At 43.3% G+C, this 20469-nt stretch overlaps 1 protein-coding gene across 11 annotated transcripts in view; it reads right to left on the bottom strand.

The window, feature by feature from the left end:
• Positions 1-20469, bottom strand: part of LOC119975116 — a 142386-nt gene that overhangs the window by 11198 nt on the left and 110719 nt on the right. For 9 of the 11 annotated variants that reach the window (XR_005462658.1, XM_038814663.1, XM_038814665.1 and 6 more), the window contains 5 exons: positions 18817-18978; positions 14975-15129; positions 12331-12512; positions 9597-9654; positions 1250-1402 (listed from right to left, as the gene is read on the bottom strand). Coding sequence is in view for 9 of the 11 variants with exons in the window: in XM_038814663.1 (XP_038670591.1) it covers positions 1250-1402; positions 9597-9654; positions 12331-12512; positions 14975-15129; positions 18817-18978 (710 nt within the window). In the remaining 2 variants the exon portion in view is untranslated. Of the gene's footprint in view, positions 1-1249; positions 1403-9596; positions 9655-12330; positions 12513-14974; positions 15130-17806; positions 17918-18816; positions 18979-20469 lie in introns of those variants that run through there. The other 2 variants (XR_005462659.1, XM_038814671.1) reach the window with 2 other exon arrangements.

Genomic DNA, 20469 nt, shown 5'->3' with positions numbered 1-20469 from the left:
GTGGCATTTCAAAATTAAAAATTCGAAGCCCTGAGCAAAACATAGTCAAATTAACCCCGTTAAATAATCCATCAGGAACAGCCTACAAATGCTTGCCCAGCAACCTATCTGCTCAAAATGCACCTGCAATTCTTGTGATGTGTTGCGATGAAGTAGCATAACACCCAAAAGGGTATAACTGCAACAATTCTTAGAACAACAAAATTAAAATATATAACATTCAATATATTTTGGAAATAAAAAATTGCCATTTAAGTCGCATTTCACATTTCTCAAGATGTCCCTAAAGAGTTCACATTCAATAAATTACTTTTGAAGAACTGTGATTATTGCCATGTAAGCAAAGTGGCAGCATTTACAAAATTCCGCAAACAGCAATGAAGTGAACCTATTTTGGATGGTGTTGTTTGAAGAGAGAATATTGGATAGTGCAATATTTTGGGCATATTTTCAGTCCTTGCCAAGACAAGGAATGTCACTGTTAGAAAATGTAAATGTTTCCATTTTTGGCATAACTATCAACACCAGACATTCCTGGATCAGGTAAAATAAGGTTGAGTAAATAGTGTAAGGTTCCACCTACATCATCCCAACAATGCTTTGCTGAACTTCAGTAAAGTGCGCCTTAATTTATCCAAATTATTTTCTTTCCATTTCCCACAACAGATATTCTAATGTGACCTAACATTAACAAGAAACTGGGTTGAGAATTCTGTACTATATTTCTTATAAGAACCTGTAGCCAACTTGGTAAATAAACTTTCAACCCATTTGTTTGAATCGGATTTAAATTTAGGTCTGAGAGGTGAGAGCACTTTGGAACCTTCTCCTCTGCTGCTGGTATTTTACCAATAGTGGGGGGGTTAAGCATGCCACTTGGTTCCATGAGGACTTGCTTGTCCACCCTCTCTGGCCACCTCGCTGCATCTTCTCCCCCTGCCCGACTAGCCGTGGTGAAGCCACCCCACTTATTCCCATTGCTGTTCCCGATTAGGGTCTGGCTGCAGTTCCTGTGGTGCTGTTTCTGTAATTGGAGCGCTGTTGGCCATCTCATTGGCTAGCAGCTCTTGAAGGAGGACAACTTCCTACATGGGACCAATGCACTACATCAGGCAGTTAATTGCCTGATGACCATAAATTCTGTGTGCGGCCTGCCAGCCTAGCGGAGGGAGGCTTGTGCCCAACTGTTCATCCTCTGGGTGGGGCCACTGTTTCCACATAAAATTCTGGCTAATGTTTCTAAACTCACCGTTAAATCATAGTGTTCATCATCAAAGTAATGTCCATCCCATACTTCTATTGCAATGCTGCTGTATTCTTTTGTAAATCTCAACGCCTTTTTATTCAGACACTTTCCCATTACGTACTTCACAGGATGTGAAAGCGCATCATTCAGAAACTCCTAAGCAGTGAAAAAATATGAATATATACTTGTTTTTTTTGTCACAATTTTAGCCTGGATCTAACTGCTATGATTAGTAGTACCATTTTATTCAAAAGGTATGCTTACAAGAGGTGACATCTTAAGTACTGTGTTTTAGCAAAAGTGATAAAATGGAACTGACAAGGGCTTTAATCTGTTAACCGTATACTACCATATGGCCCAAGGTACCCTCTGTGGTCAGTTGATGGATATAAGTTTTCAAAATGAATGTCAACACCATTGTGCCAGTCAATGCGTTGAAAGCAGGCGGGTCTCAGCAAACAGAGTCTAAAACAGTGGTCTACAACAAATTATCTATAAATTTAGTAAACAAGGGTCTATTACAGCAAACAGAATTCAAGTTCAAAACTATAACAAAGTCTTCTTATAAAAGCTGATTATTTCTCTCGGAAAATGCAGTGAGTGTATTATAATTGCATAATACAGATTGATTATTTCTCCAGCAAAAAGCAGTGAATGGAGGATAGTTACAAATGATATGTATATGATCCCACACATAACTGTAACCCCCCCCCCCCCCACCACGTCCCCGTCCCAAGGGGCTTTGAATAGAGCCCATCCCTGGCAGTGCCAGGGCATGTCCCTTTCCCCTAAGGGGCTACTTACCTCAGCAACCCTGGATAGATCCACTTGCTTGTTTCTTGTTTGGTTAAGCCTGTTGTAAACCTTGCTGACGTGATATCACATCGGCGAGGTATGGATATTTAGTGACGGCGGATCATGTGGCGGGGGCTAGTTAATAATATTTCAATAAATGGAAATCTATTCAAATGAGGTTCATGTTATGTGGGTTGTGTGGGTGAACCTTGTGACGTTGCTGAGGGAAAGGGGGCCGGGGAAAATCAGGCAATGCGATCTCTCCAGAGAAAACTGTATTTCTCGAATCTCGCAGGATTCTCCGCCCGCATCGCCTACCCTGCGCACGGCTTGTATGGGCTCAAAATCGGCCCTTTAATGTGTCACTATATGCAGCCTCGAGTTCTTTCTAGTACACAAGGTGATGGCACAATTGGGGCAGCACTTCAGAAACTCACAGAGAAACTATCAATTCACCCTACAAGCAGGAGCCTGCAATTAAAAGGTTAACCAGTTAACCAAATGGGAAATATTGACATGGAAATTTGCAATATTTGCAAAGAAAAATGTGACCTAATATTGTGACAACAGGAAGCAATGTACAGATATTTATTTATCTGGACAAATGCTTAACTTTTATCCAGTTATTTTATTCAATAATGTAACATTTACATTAATTTCTTGCCATTTCACCACTGAAGTAGGGCCCATGCCACTGACAGCTTGTGGAGAAGCAGGTGTCACTCAAAAGTTATGGCAGCACGGTAGCATTGTGGATAGCACAATGGCTTCACAGCTCCAGGGTCCCAGGTTCGATTCCGGCTTGGATCACTGTCTGTGCGGAATCTGCACATCCTCCCCGTGTGTGCATGGGTTTCCTCCGGGTGGTCCGGTTTCCTCCCACAGTCCAAAGATGTGCAGGTTAGGTGGATTGGCCATGATAAATTGCCCTTAGTGTCCAAAATTGCCCTTAGTGTTGGGTGGGGTTGCTTGGTTATTGGGATAGGGGGAGGTGTTGACCTTGGGTAGGGTGCTCTTTCCAAGAGCCGGCGCAGACTCGATAGGCTAAATGGCCTCCTTCTGCACTGTAAATTCTATGAAAAGTCACCTGAGACGATCATACATTTATTGGACCAAAGGTTTTTCCGATGCTACAAAAAATAAGCTACCGTATATACTCGCGTAACATGCGACTTTTGAGCACCTAATTTGAAGCCTAAATTTCAGGGGTCGCATGATATGAGAGGTACAAAAATCGCGGGTGTGAAATGCTGGCCAAGATAAGTCACATAGCATCCAGCTGGCTTTACTAGCGTCGTTCAGCCACTTGCCGTTTCCATTCATAAAAACATGAATGGAAACGTCAAGTGGCTGAACATCTTCCCATCAGAATGCTGTGGTCAAAATCTGAAGAGTAGTATTCTGATGGGAAGATGGGAAGAGTGGATTCTGCTGTGAAAGCTGTTCGAACAGCTTTCCAGCTGGCTTTACTAGCGTCGTTCAGCCACTTGCCGTTTCCATTCATAAAAACATGAATGGAAACGTCAAGTGGCTGAACATCTTCCCATCAGAATACTACTCTTCAGATTTTGACCACAGCATTCTGATGGGAAGATGTTCAGCCAATTGACGTTTCCATTCATGTTTTTATGAATGGAAACGGCAAGTGGCTGAACGACGCTAGTAAAGCCAGCTGGAAAGCTGTTCGAATCGCGAACAGCTTTCACAGCAGAATCCACTCTGCAGAAACCACACACAATTATACCATTTGGAAGTTTTAGTTTCCAAAATTAATTTCCAAAAAAGTGACTCGCATGATACATGAGGTATACCATAAAATCATGTTTTGCGGACAAAAATTTAGGGGTCGCATGATACGCGAGATCGAAGGATACACGAGTATATACGGTATTTGCAAACCTCCAGTAATTAAATGAAACCTGTTTCATTGGTTTTGAACCAATTAGTAAATACATTACAGGTATAATATAGGTTAAAATGATTTAGGAGTATATGGGTGAAATTTTCACAGTGGGGCTGGCTGTAAAATGTGGCGAGCCATTCAAAGGTCCATTGACCATGGCAGGACTGGAATATCCTGCCAGCAAGGGGGGGCCATACAATTCTGTCCTGGGTTCTGATTGATTTAGGGGTGCAGGTACTGTTCTTTGTAAAAATTCTCCCCTTCTCTGAAGGTGCTTATTCTATAGAAGCTGAGCATTCACCAATGCCTCGCTAAAAGGTCACTATTAATTTGTAATGCTTGACAGTGATTGCTGATCATAATGTAGTCTAATCTTGTTCTCACCTGGTGTCAGCATATGTTTATCTCTAGCAGGAGTCACTGGAAGTTTGATCCATTTTCCCTTTGTAAACTCATCAGTAGAGTCATTGGGCTGGTTTTACCATGCAACGTGATGCATGTTTCGCTGGGGCAGGAAGCAACCTGCCACTGGCTGGTGGCAGAATCTTCTGGTCCCACCAGTAAAAAAGCTCATGAGGCCCGAGAAGGTAAGTGTTATAACCTGACCCAAGGTTATGGGGTCTGCACCCAGTCAGGTGTCACATAGCCTCACCTGAGTATGATCTCCCCAGATGAGGAGACCTTGGGACATAATTACCTCGACCTGAGTGCAGGCGCAGGGGACCCTTCGGGGAGTAGGAGTGTATTCGATTAGGTAAATAAATAGTGCTTTTCTAAACCGTCATCGCATCTGAGGGGTCGCTTGCCTGGGCCTTTACATTAAGTTAAACAAAGTTTAATTAATTAACAAAAAGCAAAGGCCGCAATGCAGCATACTGTCCGAAGGTCCCAACCGGGACCAGTAATCACCACAATCCCAGTCCAGGCCGGCTTTAATAAGGCAAATTTACGAGAACCAGCTGGGTGGCCCTCTGCCCACTCGTGGGAGAGATTGTATTCCACGAATTTCACAGGGAGATAAATTGAGGTGCCCCTGTGGGTCTTGTGAGGGTTATTACACCCCTCTCCAACAAAGTCTGAAGGTTCCCTGTAGCAGGTTGTAGAATGGATCTCCTATGCCATCTTGCCTGTGGCTGTGCTTCTAGCAGCTGTCGCGCCAGTTTGGGGGAGGTCTGTATAATGTCGGGGAGTGCCTTTTTCACATGAAGGTGGGATTAGGCTATTGAGTTGGATGATCAGCCATGATCATAATGAATAGCGGAGCAGGCTCGAAGGGCCGAATGGCCTCCTCCTGCTCCTATTTTCTACGTTTCTATGTTTAAGTGCTTCTTGATTAAAGACGGCAGATGGGGGGGGGGAACTGATTCGGCCGGCGTGGCTTCCACTGGGGCGGGGTCTCTATCCTCAAGGTGATCCAGGTGTTTTCGTATGATCCGCTCTCTAGTCTTGACGGTGTACGGGACAGACCACGTTCTGGCCACTATGGCCCCTGGGAGCCATCCCTGAAATTTCGACCGTAGACAGAGTCCCTGGTTTAAACCCTCTGTCTTGCATTTGGTGATTGTAATGCCTCTTCTGGAGGTCTTGCTTCTTTTCCACCTTCCCGGCAAAGATCGAGAACACTAAACTCAGGCGGGTCTGGAGGCGTCGGCCCATCAGCAATTCTGCTGGTGCATCCCCGATTTTGATATGTGCCATTGTTCAGTAATTAACTAGAAATCGTGCCTGCTTCGTTTCAACGAAACCTGTAGTCTGTTTCTTCATGCCCTGATTAAACATGTGGACTGCCCGTTCAGCCACACCGTTCAAGGATGGGTGATATGGGGCAGTTCAGATATGTTTCACTTCATTGGCACGAGATGATGGAAGACATTCAGTGCACATCCATCCACTTTGAGTGGGCATCTATAAGGAGCTGAAACATTAACTCCATAAAGGCCCGGTGAAGTCGGCATGCAAGCACCCCCAGGGGCATCCTGGCCACTCCCAAGGGTTGAGCGAGGCTGATGTAGGGAGCTTCTGGTGCTCCTGGCAAGCCACACATAGCTTGATCTCGTCATTGAGTGCCGGTCACCACACATAACTCCTTATGTGCATCTTCATCTTGGAAACACCTGGGTGTCCACTATGCGAGTCCTGCAATATTGTTTGCTGACCTGGCCATGAGAAGAGCTTGCAGGCTCCCCACAGGAGAATACTGTCCTCTACATTGAGCTCCTGCTGTTTTGCCAGATTATGGCGTGGTGTAGTTTTGCTAACGTAGGGTCTGTTTGGGTCCATGTGTGGAATTGTGCAGCCATCACGGGTAAGGTGTCCATAAAGCTCAATGTCAATACGACTTTACACCAATACGATATTCAATGGTGTAGTCATACGCCGTCAAGAGCAATGCCCATCGTTGTATTCTGATTGAAGCTATTGTCTCCCTTAAAAAGGCCAAGTAAGGTACATGATCACCGTAAAATCTCACCCATAGGCATACTGATGGAATTTAATTTTGCGGATACCACGGTCAGTCCTTCCTTCTCAATTTGCGTATAACGGTGCACTGTGCCAGCCAGAGTTCTGGATGCATAAGCTATCTGCCGTTCTGTCCCATCATCTCACCTGTGGGACAGCACTGTCCCAATGCCATACAAGGAGGCATCACGTGAGGATCAGTGGCTTCAATGGATCGTAGTGCATCAACAGTTTGGAAGATAACAACTGTAGCTTCACTTTGGCAAATGCTTCCACCTGCGGCGCTTCTTTAATAGCATGTGCAGGGGTGCAACAAGGTAGCCAGGTTCAGGATGAACTTTCCATAATAATTACTGCGCCCCAGGAACAACCTCAGCTCTGTTGTGTTCTCAGGTGTTGGGGTTCCCTTGATAGTCTGGACTTTTTCCTCCATTGGGTGCAACTCGTCCTTATCGACATGGTATCCAAGATTTGTGATCTCTTTTGCCTGGAAGACTGGCTTGCCCTATTTCAGGTAGACACCCACGCCAGAGAACTATTGGAGGACCTCTTCCTTAAGTGATCCTTCTGGGTTACTCCTGTAATAAGTACATCATCCAGGGTGTACTGCCAGCCTGGGAAGCCCTTGGAGGATGCTTTTCATTACCGGCTGGAAAATTGCACACACTGACGACATCCTAAATGGAAGCTGGGTGTACTCTACTTGTACGACCCCCTGTGGATGTTGATGGTGACAGATTTTTGAGATGCAGTGTCTAACTCCAACTGGGGGTAGGTGTGGCGCATGTCCAGTTTCATAAATGAGTGACCCTGGCCAATTTTGCGCAGAATGGGGTACTATTCTAAGCAGGGCGCCCTGTTTACTGTCATATTATAATAGCCACACAGGCAAACGGACTTGTCTGGCTTCAGTACGGGACCACTGGCACTGTCCACTCTGCCAACTGGACCAGGCAAATTATTCCGAAGTTCTCCATCTGGCTCACTTTGTCGTTCACTTTTGTAAGCAGGGTGTATGGGATTGTCCAGACACCGAAAAATTTGGGCTGGGCCTCTGGGTCAACATAGATTTCGGCTTTGTCCCCTTTATTTTCTCTTGGCCCTCCTGGAAAACTTTCAGATTCTTTCTGAGGACTTCGTACAAATCTTAAGTAACTATCCGGAAGATTTGTTGCCAGTCCAGGCGGAGTCTTTGTAACCAATCACTGTGTAGAAGGCTGGCCTCGGGTCCTTGTATCACGACCAGTGGTAGCCGAACCGACTATTGTCTGTGGGTAACTGGGGTCACAGTGATCCCGATGTTGGTCAATGGTTCCTCGGTGTATGTTGTAAGCCGGGCCTTGGTATCCCTCAAGCCCAGGTGCAGGATTCCCAAGCACAACCTACGAAGCGTTTGTTGTCCAATAATAGAGATAGCAGCCCCGTATCAATTTCCATGCGCAAGGGGTGACCGTTGACTTGGAGCTTTAGTCTGATTGAGACTACTTTGGGGATTGTGATACAGTTTAACTGCATTAGGTCTTCTTCCTCGGGGGGTGCAATGTGCAAAGCCCAGACGTGGGACGCCCTGTGTCCTCTGGCCAGGGCAGCGTGTTTACTGTTGATTCTGGTAGCCTCAATCTCCACAGTTCCTGTGACTGCAAGTGCAGCATTATTGTGGGTACTCCTCATCATCCTCTGGGGAGATGTTCCATCGGGATGTGGTGGCCCTTGACAATTGGGCTTGGCCATTGGGTCTGACCACGACATTGTTTTGGTGGTGACTGGCCCAGTGAGCCCTATCCTTGGGGGGGGCATCACTCTTTGGAATGGGGGCTGGCCAAAGCTGTGTACTTCAAAATCTTTGGAACCTTGGAGCACCTGGATCTTCTTTTCCGCATTCTCGTGGAAGAGTGACAGCTCTATGGTCCTTTTCAGGTCGAAGGACGGCACTGCTGTATTGAGTTGCTATATTGTTAGTGCCACACACAAAGTGATCTCTAAACACGTCACGGAGGGATGGGCCGAAGTCACAATGTTCAGCTCACTTGCGAAGGCGGGTCAGAAATTCTGAAACCAATTCCCCAGGCGTTTGTCTGGCAGTATTGAACACCACGGTGCCTCTGCATTATTACCAATGGCATGATCGTAATGGTTTGTGACAAGTTCTACAAGCTCGCTAAAGGTTCTTGTATCTGGGGCCACCAGGTAGGTGAGGCTCTTGATCATGCTGAATGTTGCAGGCAGTCAGGAGTGTTGCCCTCTGTTGGTCGACTCCAACAATATAATTTTCCTGCAAGAAGTATCGCATCTGTTCGGTTTACTGGGCCCAGTCTTCTACGCCTGCATAGAAGACCTCCAGCTTTCGAAAAAGCGGCATTTTCAAAGTCCCGCTGACCTCGCTCTCGTGATGGGGTATTAGTCAGGATGTCCAGAATCGCAGCCGCTGTTTGCCTCGACACCAGTATAAAAACTTAGGAGGCCCAAGAAGGTAAGTTAAATGAAATTTAATTAAATAACAAAATGCAAAGGCCGCTTTGCGGCACATAGTCCAAAGATCCCAACCGGGACTGCCGATCATATTGGCCCCAGTCTGGGCTGGCTTCTATAGGGTGAATTTACAAGTCCCAGCTGGGTGGGCGTCTACTAGCGGGGTAGCTCATATTCCATGAGTCCCACGGGGAGATCAATTGAGGTATCTCCATGGGTCTCATGAGGGTTATTACAGTGGGTGTCAATGGGGTTTCCAGTTGAAATAACCACTTGCTGCCGGGAGACCCATAGCAGGGGTGTATCGTCAGTGGGACCAGAAGATTCTGCCAACATGAATGGCCAGAAAGTTTCGGCTATTATTTGTAATAAAAATAGGTACATCTAGAATTAATAAATCATCAAAATATTCCATAGGAGTGCATGCAGTTTATGGTGGCTGCATGCAACATGAGTGATTTACTCATTTAGGTTACATTTTGTTTTTCAACTTTCTCAGAACATACCGAAAATTGGGAGGAAATTAGCTCAAGCTCTGTGAGGATTGCACAAATGAAATAGTAATCGGGGAAATAATTGATTCATGAAAAATTTAATTCATGTTGCAATTGTTTAAGGGTCACAGCAGTGACAGAAATGTAACTAAAACAACAGAGCGCAAACGGTTTCATGTAACTGTCGATATCCTGCTGTTGGTTAAATGTTAGTTTTCTCAATACTCACAGCATCTGGAGAGCCTTGAAAGAGTGGAGCATTATGGACCCCGGTTTTCACATATGGACTAGAAGTGAAAGAGAGATAAAAGACAGGACAGTTCAGCTGAAGTAACTGAATTAGTCTGGGGCACTCAGCAGCACTGGAGGCAGGGGCTACAGATGCACCACTGCAAACCGCAATCTACTTTCCTGTTTCCTGCAGAACAACGTGTATGCAGTTGGCTGAATGTTATAATGTACGAGGCTTTGCCGCAAAATGAAAACTTGTTTCTCATCTTCCTCAAGCTTGTCATTTTGTTTTCTGTCTTTTGAATGAAAAGTTAAACACATTCAGATGGATGTAAAAGATCCCATGGTGCTATGCTAAAGAACAGCAAACCAGATCTCCTGGTGTCCTTGTCAACATTTATCTCACAACCAATATCACTAGATTATCTGGTCATTGTCTAATTACTGTTTGTAGTACTTTGCTGTGCACAAATTGGCTGCTGCATTTCCTGCAATACAACAATGTTCAAACATATTGAATTGTGAATAAAGCACTCTGGGAGAACCAGTAATCATGAAAGGCACAATATAAATAAAGTGCTTTCTTTATTTTTGATCCATTGTAGAATAAAATTTTATATATTCATAACTGTGGAAGGTGACAGTAAGCCCTGGGAAGCAGAAGTAAAGGCCCCCGTGAAATAAGACAATCTTGCTGTGGCCTCCTGGATCCCTCACCTCAGTCAACCCCCAACACTTTGATCTTTGGGAACTCTGCCCCTTTAAGATTCCACATTTTCCATTGCTGCAGTGGCACTGCCAGCATTTCCCTGCTGTTAATGATGGGCTCCTTCCCTTTTGTAGAAATCACACAGGGATCTTCCCATGCATAAGGAACGGGCCCCAACCCAGAAGAACGGTTGGGCTGGGGCAGTTATAGGTAATGAGCAAAAGCCCACCACCTTAACTCTTCTGCAAAGAGGGAAATTTTCCCCTCAGCCTTTTGCGCCTCTCAAGCTAAGGATATGAGAGTGGCATATTTGTGAAAACATGTCTCTCTCTTTCACATCTGTTTTCTTCTCTCCCCTTCACAGGTTTCAGTCATCCAACGGCTTTGCTTCTCACTTTCTTTATCTCTTTCTCCTTAATCATTTTTGTTCTCTTTTCCTTTTTAGTCCTCACTTTTTAGTTTTCTTTGTTTTACTTATTTTTTTCCTCTTGGCTTTTCAACAAATTTTGGTTTAGTGTATGTCTGAAACATTGGTGCCATTACATGAAAAGCAGCAGAGATTAGGGAAGGTGGGTAAGTGTCTCAATCAGGCAAATGGTTGGCCTTAAGAAGAAACTCTTGGATTGAAAACATTTTTTAAAACCCTGGAAATCAGTACTTAACGCGGTGAATCAGGATGTGACAATTGGAAGATGTTAGGAAAATTGGATTATAAATGCAGTGGGCAATTTAAGGGTTAAAAGCCTGGGGTTAGAATGGGTTTGTTTTAAAAGGAATTCTGTTCTGCAGGGCCCTGGTGGTTTTAACAGCCAGCAGGTTAAATTGACAAAGGAATGTGTTTTTCAGTCCAGCCGAGAAAGTGGTTTTCTGCTCTTTTTGGGTGTGAAGTTAAAAAGGTTAATATTGTGTTATAATCAAGTTTGTCCTAATTACTACTGGCTGGGGACTAATGGCAATCCCACAATCCTTAGTGAGTATGAGCTTCCCCAAAGGCGGGGATGGAGAAATCATTAGCAGTCACCTGCATAAATAGAGCTGGCCGGTGTGGAACCAGATAGAGAGGAGAGAGCAGTGGTGGAGTAATGCTGCTGCTGTTGTATCTATGTAATTGTAAATAAAGTTATTTCTTTCGATTCTACAAACTTGGGCTGGATTCTTTATGGCTGTCACAAACGTTTTTAAAATATGCATGCCTTATTTCTTCATGCAATCACTCATGGAGCAAATTATTCTTTCCACACAGTCTTTCAAATGAACTAAATTATTGGGGTTTCAGCCCAGTATCCTTGTCACTGTTGGGGTCTGGTCTGGGATCATAATAAGGAGCAGAACTTCAAAACAATACTCCAGGGAATGGATCTTCAAAAAGTTCTCAGTTTGTCTTTCTCAAATTAACAAGATAACACCAGAGAACACAATTCTAAAAAAGCTTCAGGGAATGAAACCAGGTGCAGAAATCAACAAGCCAGCTCCTGCTAAGTATTGGTGGAGATTATCCTGACTGTCCTAGAGTGTAGCTATGCCAATAGCAAGTTTGGGTGCCAGCATTGGTATCATTACTGCAAGGGATGTGGTGAAAACATCCGTCAAAGGTCCTGACTGCAGTTCAATCAATCATATTGGGAAATGTATGTGTGTGGACAAGAAAAGAATCATACTGAATTGTGATACCTTCCATTTTCAAACAGCCTCTATTTCTCACTTGTGAACAAAAGCCACTTGAGTATGGCAAAGTTTTGGGGCTCTTGTAGAACTGTACCTCAGCAATATGTAGTATCTTTGAGGAATGATGGAAGAAAACTGGGAAGAAATATTAACAAAGCAAATGCTGGAATAATTTCTAGGATTTCCTGCAATATTTTAAAAGAGTAAACATATACTTGTATTTCCTAGAATGGCTGCTCTGCAATGCTACAGTGTGTGGAAGCAGATGGTCTGTACCTTGAAAGTTGTAAATCACCAAGACCACGGTCTCTTTCAGAGACTGGATAAATTAATTATATATTAATTAACGTGCAGTTACCCACAAAAAAGCGGAATTGCTGACCACCCCAACTGTAACAGTGCATCCAGTGCTGGCTCCTCTCCTGTGTGCGATGTGACTTTGCCTGGTTGCTGACCATTATGATCAGGTGTGTAGATAACATTGATACCGAATATTTGGACCAGTAGAACACTGTGTACATCCCAGTATGGATGCAATACCTGAGGAATAAAAGGTTTAAATCAAACACAATGGATGTTTTGTTGGGTTCTGTTTCTTGGTGGATGGGTGTGTAGATTGGACAGCAGGGCAATTCCAATTTGCAATGCTCCTCTTTTTGAGATTGTTCACTATGTTATGTGCAACATAATTGGACATGCTGATTCCATAACTGTGCTATAATTTCAGCAAAGATGGGAGGACTCTGCACCTTAGCCAAAATGACACTGGAGCACATTTAAAAATGCAGCTGATTTAAATCAGAAATAATTTTCGCCATCAAAAGTTTTTGAAACATGGGTCGTGGAATTTACAAATTTAAGGAATAGGTCTACACCTGCTGGAATTCTTTGGAGACGTCAGGTGCCATTTTTGGGGAGGTTCAGGTATCACTTTGGGACTCTTAAGAGTGGTAATGATGTGTGTAATAAAAGTGACTAAAGACTGTGGAACTTTTAAACTGTTAAGTTATTTAAATCCCCTGCTCTTTAAATTTCAGGAGGCAAAAAACACAACTGGCTTCAGTTGAAAAGAAAACAGTGCTTGCAATTTTGATATATGTTCATTGACAAAAGCCTGAGGGTTATCATAGAGAGTATAGTATTAATGCTGTTTGACTGCTTCACAGCTTGTCATTTTCACAGTTGGGGCCTCTAAATTCACAGTTTAATTGACACCTCAAGTGGTTATAAAGGAATTATCTGTCTTTGATGCTGGGGCTATGAATACAAATGTTTGTATTTATAATGGAATTAAGTACTTGAAGGGATTAAATGTATTGAATGAGCTTATATCAGTTAGAATTATTTTTGGTAATATGATGAATTCTGTAATAGATACTTAAAAATTAATTTTATTTAATCTCAGAATGGTTCCGGAGGTCTGTCGATAGTGGATACTGGGTGAGTTTGCATAGAGGGTGTAAGGACAAAGAGGTATATGGGTGGGAGGGGCATGGATTGGCATTAAATTGGAATGGGGCTGTAAAAGACCATCGGGCTGAGTGGGGGCTTATGGGTTGGCATAGAGGGCATGAGTGACTATGGAGGTTGAGTGGAAGGTCATAGTTGCCATGAATTATGTGAGGGATAATGGTGTAGCTAGAGAGGCATATGGTATCATGGACGGTGTTAGGAATCATGAAGGTGGATAGAGGGACATGGTTGGTATGGAGGATATGATGGGCAATGGGGGGTTGGTGGCATGAATGTGTGGGGAGTGGGAATGGTGAGGGTTAGAGGGCTGCATTTTGTTTCAATGTTTTTATTACATCTGGGGTGAGGAGCATTGAGGCGGAGCTTTTAACCAGGCCATCTTGGCACTCAGCAGTTTCTGTGGCTGTCACCACATTGTTTCCGGGGATGACAGACCAAATCCTCAGAATGAAAATCCGAACAGTCGGGAAAGTTTCTCTCAAGTCAGGAATTTTCCCAACTCTGCACACCCAACTTGAGAGTGAAACTTCGGTCCCTGTACTCTAATCCAGGTTCCTCTTGAGGAAGACTTGGTGACAGAAGTAAATATAGCATTGCAAAATTGAGTTTATTTATTTTTTAAATTTAGAGTACCCAATTCATTTTTTCCAATTAAGGGGCAGTTTAGCTTGGCCAATCCACCTACCCTGCACATCTTTGGGTTGTAGGGGTGAAACCCACACAAACACGGGAAGAATGTGCAAAATTGAGTTTATAATATACTAGTGACAAATCTTTACTGATTAACAACTGTATTAAACATCATAATCAGTACACAGTCTGCATCAGACCTGCATCATTTTCTCTTTTACACGACGAACAAACATTTAATATGGAACTGGAAGTGGCCACAAATTACTTTTGAAGTGTACTTCTGTTGGGAAAAAAAGTCAATTTTGCACAAGGTCTCAGAATCAGCAATGAGGTTAATGAACAGTTAACCTATGCTTTGTCATATTGTTGGCCAGAACACAAGAAAAAGCTCTTACTTTCTTTTGAATGGTGTTATGGGATTTTGTCATATCTCATCTGAAAGATAGTACCTCTGACAACGCAGCAATCCATCAGTACTGCAGCAAAGTCTCAACCAAGATGATGTGCTTAAATCTGCATTGTACTTGAATCTATAGGCTTCCGACTTGAAAATTCTACCACTGAGTTAAGTTGGCACTTACTGGTGAGCTATACAATGTGAGAAAAAAGTCTCAAATTCAGATTTTACTGTGCCTTTGGACAATTTTGAGTCTCATCAACAGACCAGTCACTGCAGTCCAAAAGTAATTTATTGCTTTCAAGCATTTTGAAACATTTTGATTTTCTTTCATTGCAACAGTGACTACATTTCAAAAGTACTTCATTGGCTGCAAAGTGCTTTGTGACAACCTGTGGTCACAAATGCAAGTCTAACTTGCTGACTTAATAAAGCATGATATAAGTGCAAATATATTTTTTTTAAGTATATTATTCTATCTATATTTCCTGCTCCCTACCCAGGTTGGATCTATCCAGCAAGGTGATCTCTGAAGGCTGGCAAAGTCATGAAGACGGGTTAAGAATTTCTCTTCTCTGCCCCTTGTTTCGGACAGTCGCAATGCACTGCCTCCTTTCAGAACTCTGGCAAAAGCATTCACATAAAGGCCATTTTCTGTACAAGAGAAAAATTAAGTTCAAAAAAATGAGTTAACTGAAAAATGTGATTGTCTAACAGTGCAGCTGTAATTCATTAGTTAATGTTAGCATGTAGGAGACCCTTTCATTTCACAAGCTATGACATTATTGTGACAAAGCATCTAAATATATTTTACATATTTGTTCTTGGAATATGGGCAATACTGACAAAGCAGCATTTACTACCCAATTCTAGTTGGCCTGAGGAAACAACTGCAGCGTCTGATGGACACCACAAAGGATATGGGCCCTGACAATATTCCAGCAATAGTACTGAAGACTTGTGCTCCAGAACTGCTGTGCCACTAGCCAAGCTGTTCTAGCACCACTGGCATCTACCCAGCAAAGTGGGAAATATTAACTGTCAAGACTATGATGCAGCTTGTCTTTTACCCTCAAAGTTTATTGTGCACCCAATTCGGCAGACACAAACTCCATAAAAAATCCCCCGCAACTGTTTCACCAGCATCCATCTATACTCTTTTGCAAGTTGAGCCAATAACCATCACCTGTCTCTAACAAGGCAATTAGTCCAACAATACACTGGGCCAAAGCATGCACTTGCTGACACATTGGCAGGTATGTCCTGTACACACAAAAACAGGACAAATCCAACCCGGCCAAATACCGCCCCATCAGTCTACTCTCAATCATCAGTAAAGTGATGGAAGGGGTCATCAACAGTGCTATCAAGTTGCACTTGCTGAGCAATAACCTTCTCACTGGTTACTCAGTTTGTGTTGCGTCAGAGCCACTCAACTCCTGCCCTCATTAAAGCCTTGGTTCAAATATCGGACGAAGAGCTGGACACCAGAGGTGAGGTGACAGTAGCTTGACATCAAGGCAGCATTTGACTGAGCGTAGATCAAGGAGCCCTAACAAAACTGGAGTCAATTGGAATCAGGGGAAAAGCTCTCCGCTAGTTGGAGTCATACACAAAGGAAGATGGTTGTGGTCGATGAGGGTCCATCATTTCAGTTTCATGTCCTCACTGCAGGAGTTTCTCAGGGTAGTATCCCAGGCCCGATCATCTGCTTCTTAAATGACCTTCCTTCCATCATAAAGATGTGCAGGTTAGATGGATTAGCCATGCTAAATGTCCCCTTAGTAGCCAAAGATGTGCAGGTTAGGTGGTGTTATGGAGTTACAGGGATAGGGTAGGGGAGTGGGTCTAGGTAGGGTGCTTTTTCAGAGGATTGGTGCTGGTTGGTTGGACCGAATGGCCTCCTTCTGCATTGGAGGAATTTTATAAGGTTATAATTGGGGATGTTCACTAATGATTGCACATGCACAATGTTCAGCACCATTTGCGACTCCTCAGATACTGAAGTAGACCATGTACAAATGAAGCAAGACCTGGCCAAGTAACATCTGTGCCACACAGAAAACTAGCATGCAGATACAGCAGATAATAAAGAAAACAAATGGAATGTTGCCATTTAAAGCTAAAGGAATAGAGTATAAAGGGAAGGAAGTGTTGTTGCAACTGTACAAGTCATTGATGAGACCACACCTGGAATATTGTGCACAGTTTTGGTCCCCTTATTTTAGGAAAGATGTAGTGGCATTGGAGGCAGAGGCTGTTCAGAGGATGTTCACTAGGTTGATTCCAGAGATGGGCAGCACGGTAGCACAGTGGATAGCACTGTGGCTTCACAGTGCCAGTGTCCCAGGTTTGATTCCACACTGGGTCACTGTCTGTGCGGAGTCTGCACGTTCTCCCCGTGTTTGCGTGAGTTTCCCCCGGGTATGCTGGTTTTCTCCCACAGTCCAAAGACATGCAGGTTAAGTGGATTGGCCATGATAAATTGCCTTGAGTGACCAAAAAGGATAGGAGGGGTTATAGGGTTACGGGGATAGGGTGGAAGTGAGGGCTTAAGTGGGTTGGTGCAGACACGATGGGCCGAATGGCCTCCTTCTGCACTGTACTATGAGGGGTTTGTCGTATGGAGAGAGATTGATCAGTTTAGGCTTATGCTCTCTAGAGTTTAGAAGAATGAGGGGAGATCAAATTGAAGTATACAAGGTGATAAAAGGTATGTTAAAAGTAGACATGGAGCAGATGTTTCTTCTTGTGGGACATTCTATTTAAAAAAAAATTAGAGTACCAAATTCAAATTTTCCAATTGAGGGTCAATTTAGCATAGTCAATCCACCTGTCCTGCACATCTTTTTGGCTTGTGGGGGTGAACAGTGACCCAGAGCCGGGATCGAACCTAGGACCTTGATGCCGTGAGGCAGCAGTGCTAACCACTGCTCACCATGCTGCCCTTGTGGGACATTCTAGAATGAGAGGTCAGTGTTAGGATAAGAGGGAGCAAATTTTAAACAGAGTTGAGGAGAAAGTACTTCTCCCAAAGGTTGTGAATCTGTGGAATTCACTACCTCAGAGTGAGGTGGATGCTGGGACAGTGAGTAAATTTCAGGAGTTAGACAGATTTTTAATTGGTAATGGGTTGAAAGGTCATGGAGAACGGGCAGGATGGTGGAGTTAAGGTCTGAATGAAATCAGCCATGATCGAATGGCAGAGCAGACTCGATGGACCAAATAGCCTAATTCTGCTCCTATATCTTACGAACGTATGAACAAGTGCCAGACAATTACCATTTCCAACAAGAGAAAATCCTACCTGTCTCTTGATTGGCACCCCTTCTACAAACATTAATTCCCTCTGTGACTCCTCAGTGTGCCATCTGCAAGGTGCACTGCAGGAACTCACTCAGCCTCCTCAGAAAGCACCATCCAAACTCATGACCACTACCATCTGGAAGGACAAAGGCATTAGACACATGGGAACATCACCACCTGAAGTTCCCCACCAAGCCCCTCGCCATCATGACTTGAAAATATATTGCCGTTCCTTCACTGTCACTGGGTCAAAATCCAAGAGCTCCCTCCCTAACAATGCTGTGGGTGTACCTCCACCTCCGGAGACTACAGCAGTTAAAGAAGGTCATCACCACTTTCTCAAGGGCAATTACGGATGGACAATAAATGCTGACCTCGCCAGTATTGCACTCAACCCGTGAATTAATTTTTTTAAAGTCACATGGATGTCAGACTGAGGAGACTGGGTATAGGTTTGGTTGGGGTGTAAGGGAGGATGTGGGGAAGGTTTCCTTCCCTGAAAGACATTATTGAACCAGTTGGGGTTTTAGCTTCAATCATCCAAAACTCAATTTGTCCAGGGTATCTGTTCTGTTTGCAGCAGAGCCTTCCAAGTGCAGATCAGCCTTAGCAATCACCACAGTACCTACCGGAACCCGTTCAAACGCTGCAGTTGGGGATAAACATGTTCATTTTCAACTCAAAGGACAAACAAGAAATGAAACAAAAGGCTATATTACACTGAGCAATTATGTGTCTATAGCCAGTCTTTGATAATGTTATTCGATGCTTGCCACATGGTGTGATATTCATCATTTACCCCAATCAGCATCGTACACCTGCGATTGTGAAACCATCCACAATCAGCCTATCTAAATCCTGAGCTCTTGCTTTTCCGTTGAGAAATATGATGAGTAAACTTTTAATTTTAACCCCTCCCATGCTGTTTTCAACGGAACTATGACATAAAAATTCAACTACAGACAAGAATCCATTTTGTTGTCAAATCATATTATATTTGTGATGTGGGAGTGAAGAACAGAATATTGCACAGACCTTTCAACCCATAGACTTGAGAAATTCGAAGACGGATTCCAGTTCGTTGGTGATATCGAACCATACGGACTACACTAAGATGTGTTGGTGGCTGCTGAGGTGAGAGGTGTTTTGTGTCAGCTAGTCTTTCTTTGTACCAGGCCATCCACTCTTCTGGAGGAACTATAAAGGCATGAAAAGTTTTATAGAACAGACACTGAATTCCACACATACTTATATAGATATTCAGGTTAAGTTTCCAAAGGATCTAGGTCACCATGGTAAGGATCCAGCAAAATATTTTGCTATTTTAATATACAACAGGTTGCAAGAACATAGTTAGCCACATGGATGCGAAGGAATCCCGAGTCAGATAGGGTTGGCAGCCGTGGAGGGAATTGCAAGCATACATGAGTAATCACAAGGCACTACAGACTTATTGGTAATAAGAAAGTAACATCTAAATCAGAAGAAGCAGCTAATGTTCGGGTGTGAGCAGATCCCAGAATTAAATTCAAATCCTGGTCATTTCTGATTATTACCTCTATGGACTCACTACACTCAATTTTCCTCCATCCCAGCCATGATCTTTAGTTCCTCTGGCTGGCTGTGAGCTCGTATGTGCCTGCATTCTCTGTCCCTCAATCACTTATCAAGCTCTCAGCCATCTCAGCTGTATACCCTAGAGGAAATTCCTTCATTTTTTTCTACGTCAATCTTGCGCACACACACACACCCCCCCCCCCCCCCCCCCCCCCATCATTCAGAAACTATATTTTACATGCATGCAAGTCCTAAATGTGTGTCTATGTAAAGAAGCACCTTGGAGTATTCATTATATCCAAAGGTATTAAATAAATGCAAGTTGTTATTTAACTGTAACACTAAAACAAAATTTGTGACCAACAAAATCAGTTGAATGATAAGGCTATGGCTACAAAGAACAAAGAACAGTACAGCACAGGAACAGGTCCTTCGGTCCTCCAAGCCTGCGCTGGTCATAATGTCTAAACTAAAATATCTGCACTTCCAAGGTCTGGCTCCCTCTATTCCCATCCTCTCCATGTATTCGTCAAGATCCCTCTAAATCGCCGCTATCATATCTGCTTCCACCATCTCCTGGGGCTACATCTAATACCTTGATACCTTCATCTTTGTAAGAAGTCTTACAACACCAGGTTAAAGTCCAACATATTTGTTTCAAACACTAGCTTTCAGTGCAGTGCATGTTTGAAACAAACCTGTTGGACTTTAACCTGGTGCTGTAAGACTTCTTAATGTGCTCACCCCAGTCCAACGCCGGTGTCTCCACATCATGACCTTCATCTTTGAAATATCTATACTGTTAAATACAAGTAGCTGAAAATCTTTAACATATAGCTCAGTGATTACTCTTTATTTTGCAAGGTTCTTTAAATTCTTTACATCTCTCTGATCAATGGTTGGTACCAGCAAAACTAGAAACACTGCAGCAGTTCAAGTCCCTTATTAAAACTTACCTCCCAGGATTCTGTTCTGTTAAAACTTAAAAGGTATACTTTTGAGGACTGAACTGACACATTATCCTTTCATCTCTGTCCTCCTTGTTCAAAGTAAACCTAAGCTGGGTAAAAGTCTCATCCACCTGCTGGTTATAACATATGAAATGTTTCAACATTCTCAATTCAAGTGTTA

The sequence above is a fragment of the Scyliorhinus canicula genome, chromosome 12 (assembly GCF_902713615.1).
Source record: "Scyliorhinus canicula chromosome 12, sScyCan1.1, whole genome shotgun sequence".
Lineage (NCBI taxonomy): Eukaryota > Metazoa > Chordata > Chondrichthyes > Carcharhiniformes > Scyliorhinidae > Scyliorhinus > Scyliorhinus canicula.
Note: the sequence above shows the minus strand (reverse complement) of the source record. Positions and strands in the feature narration are given on the sequence as shown.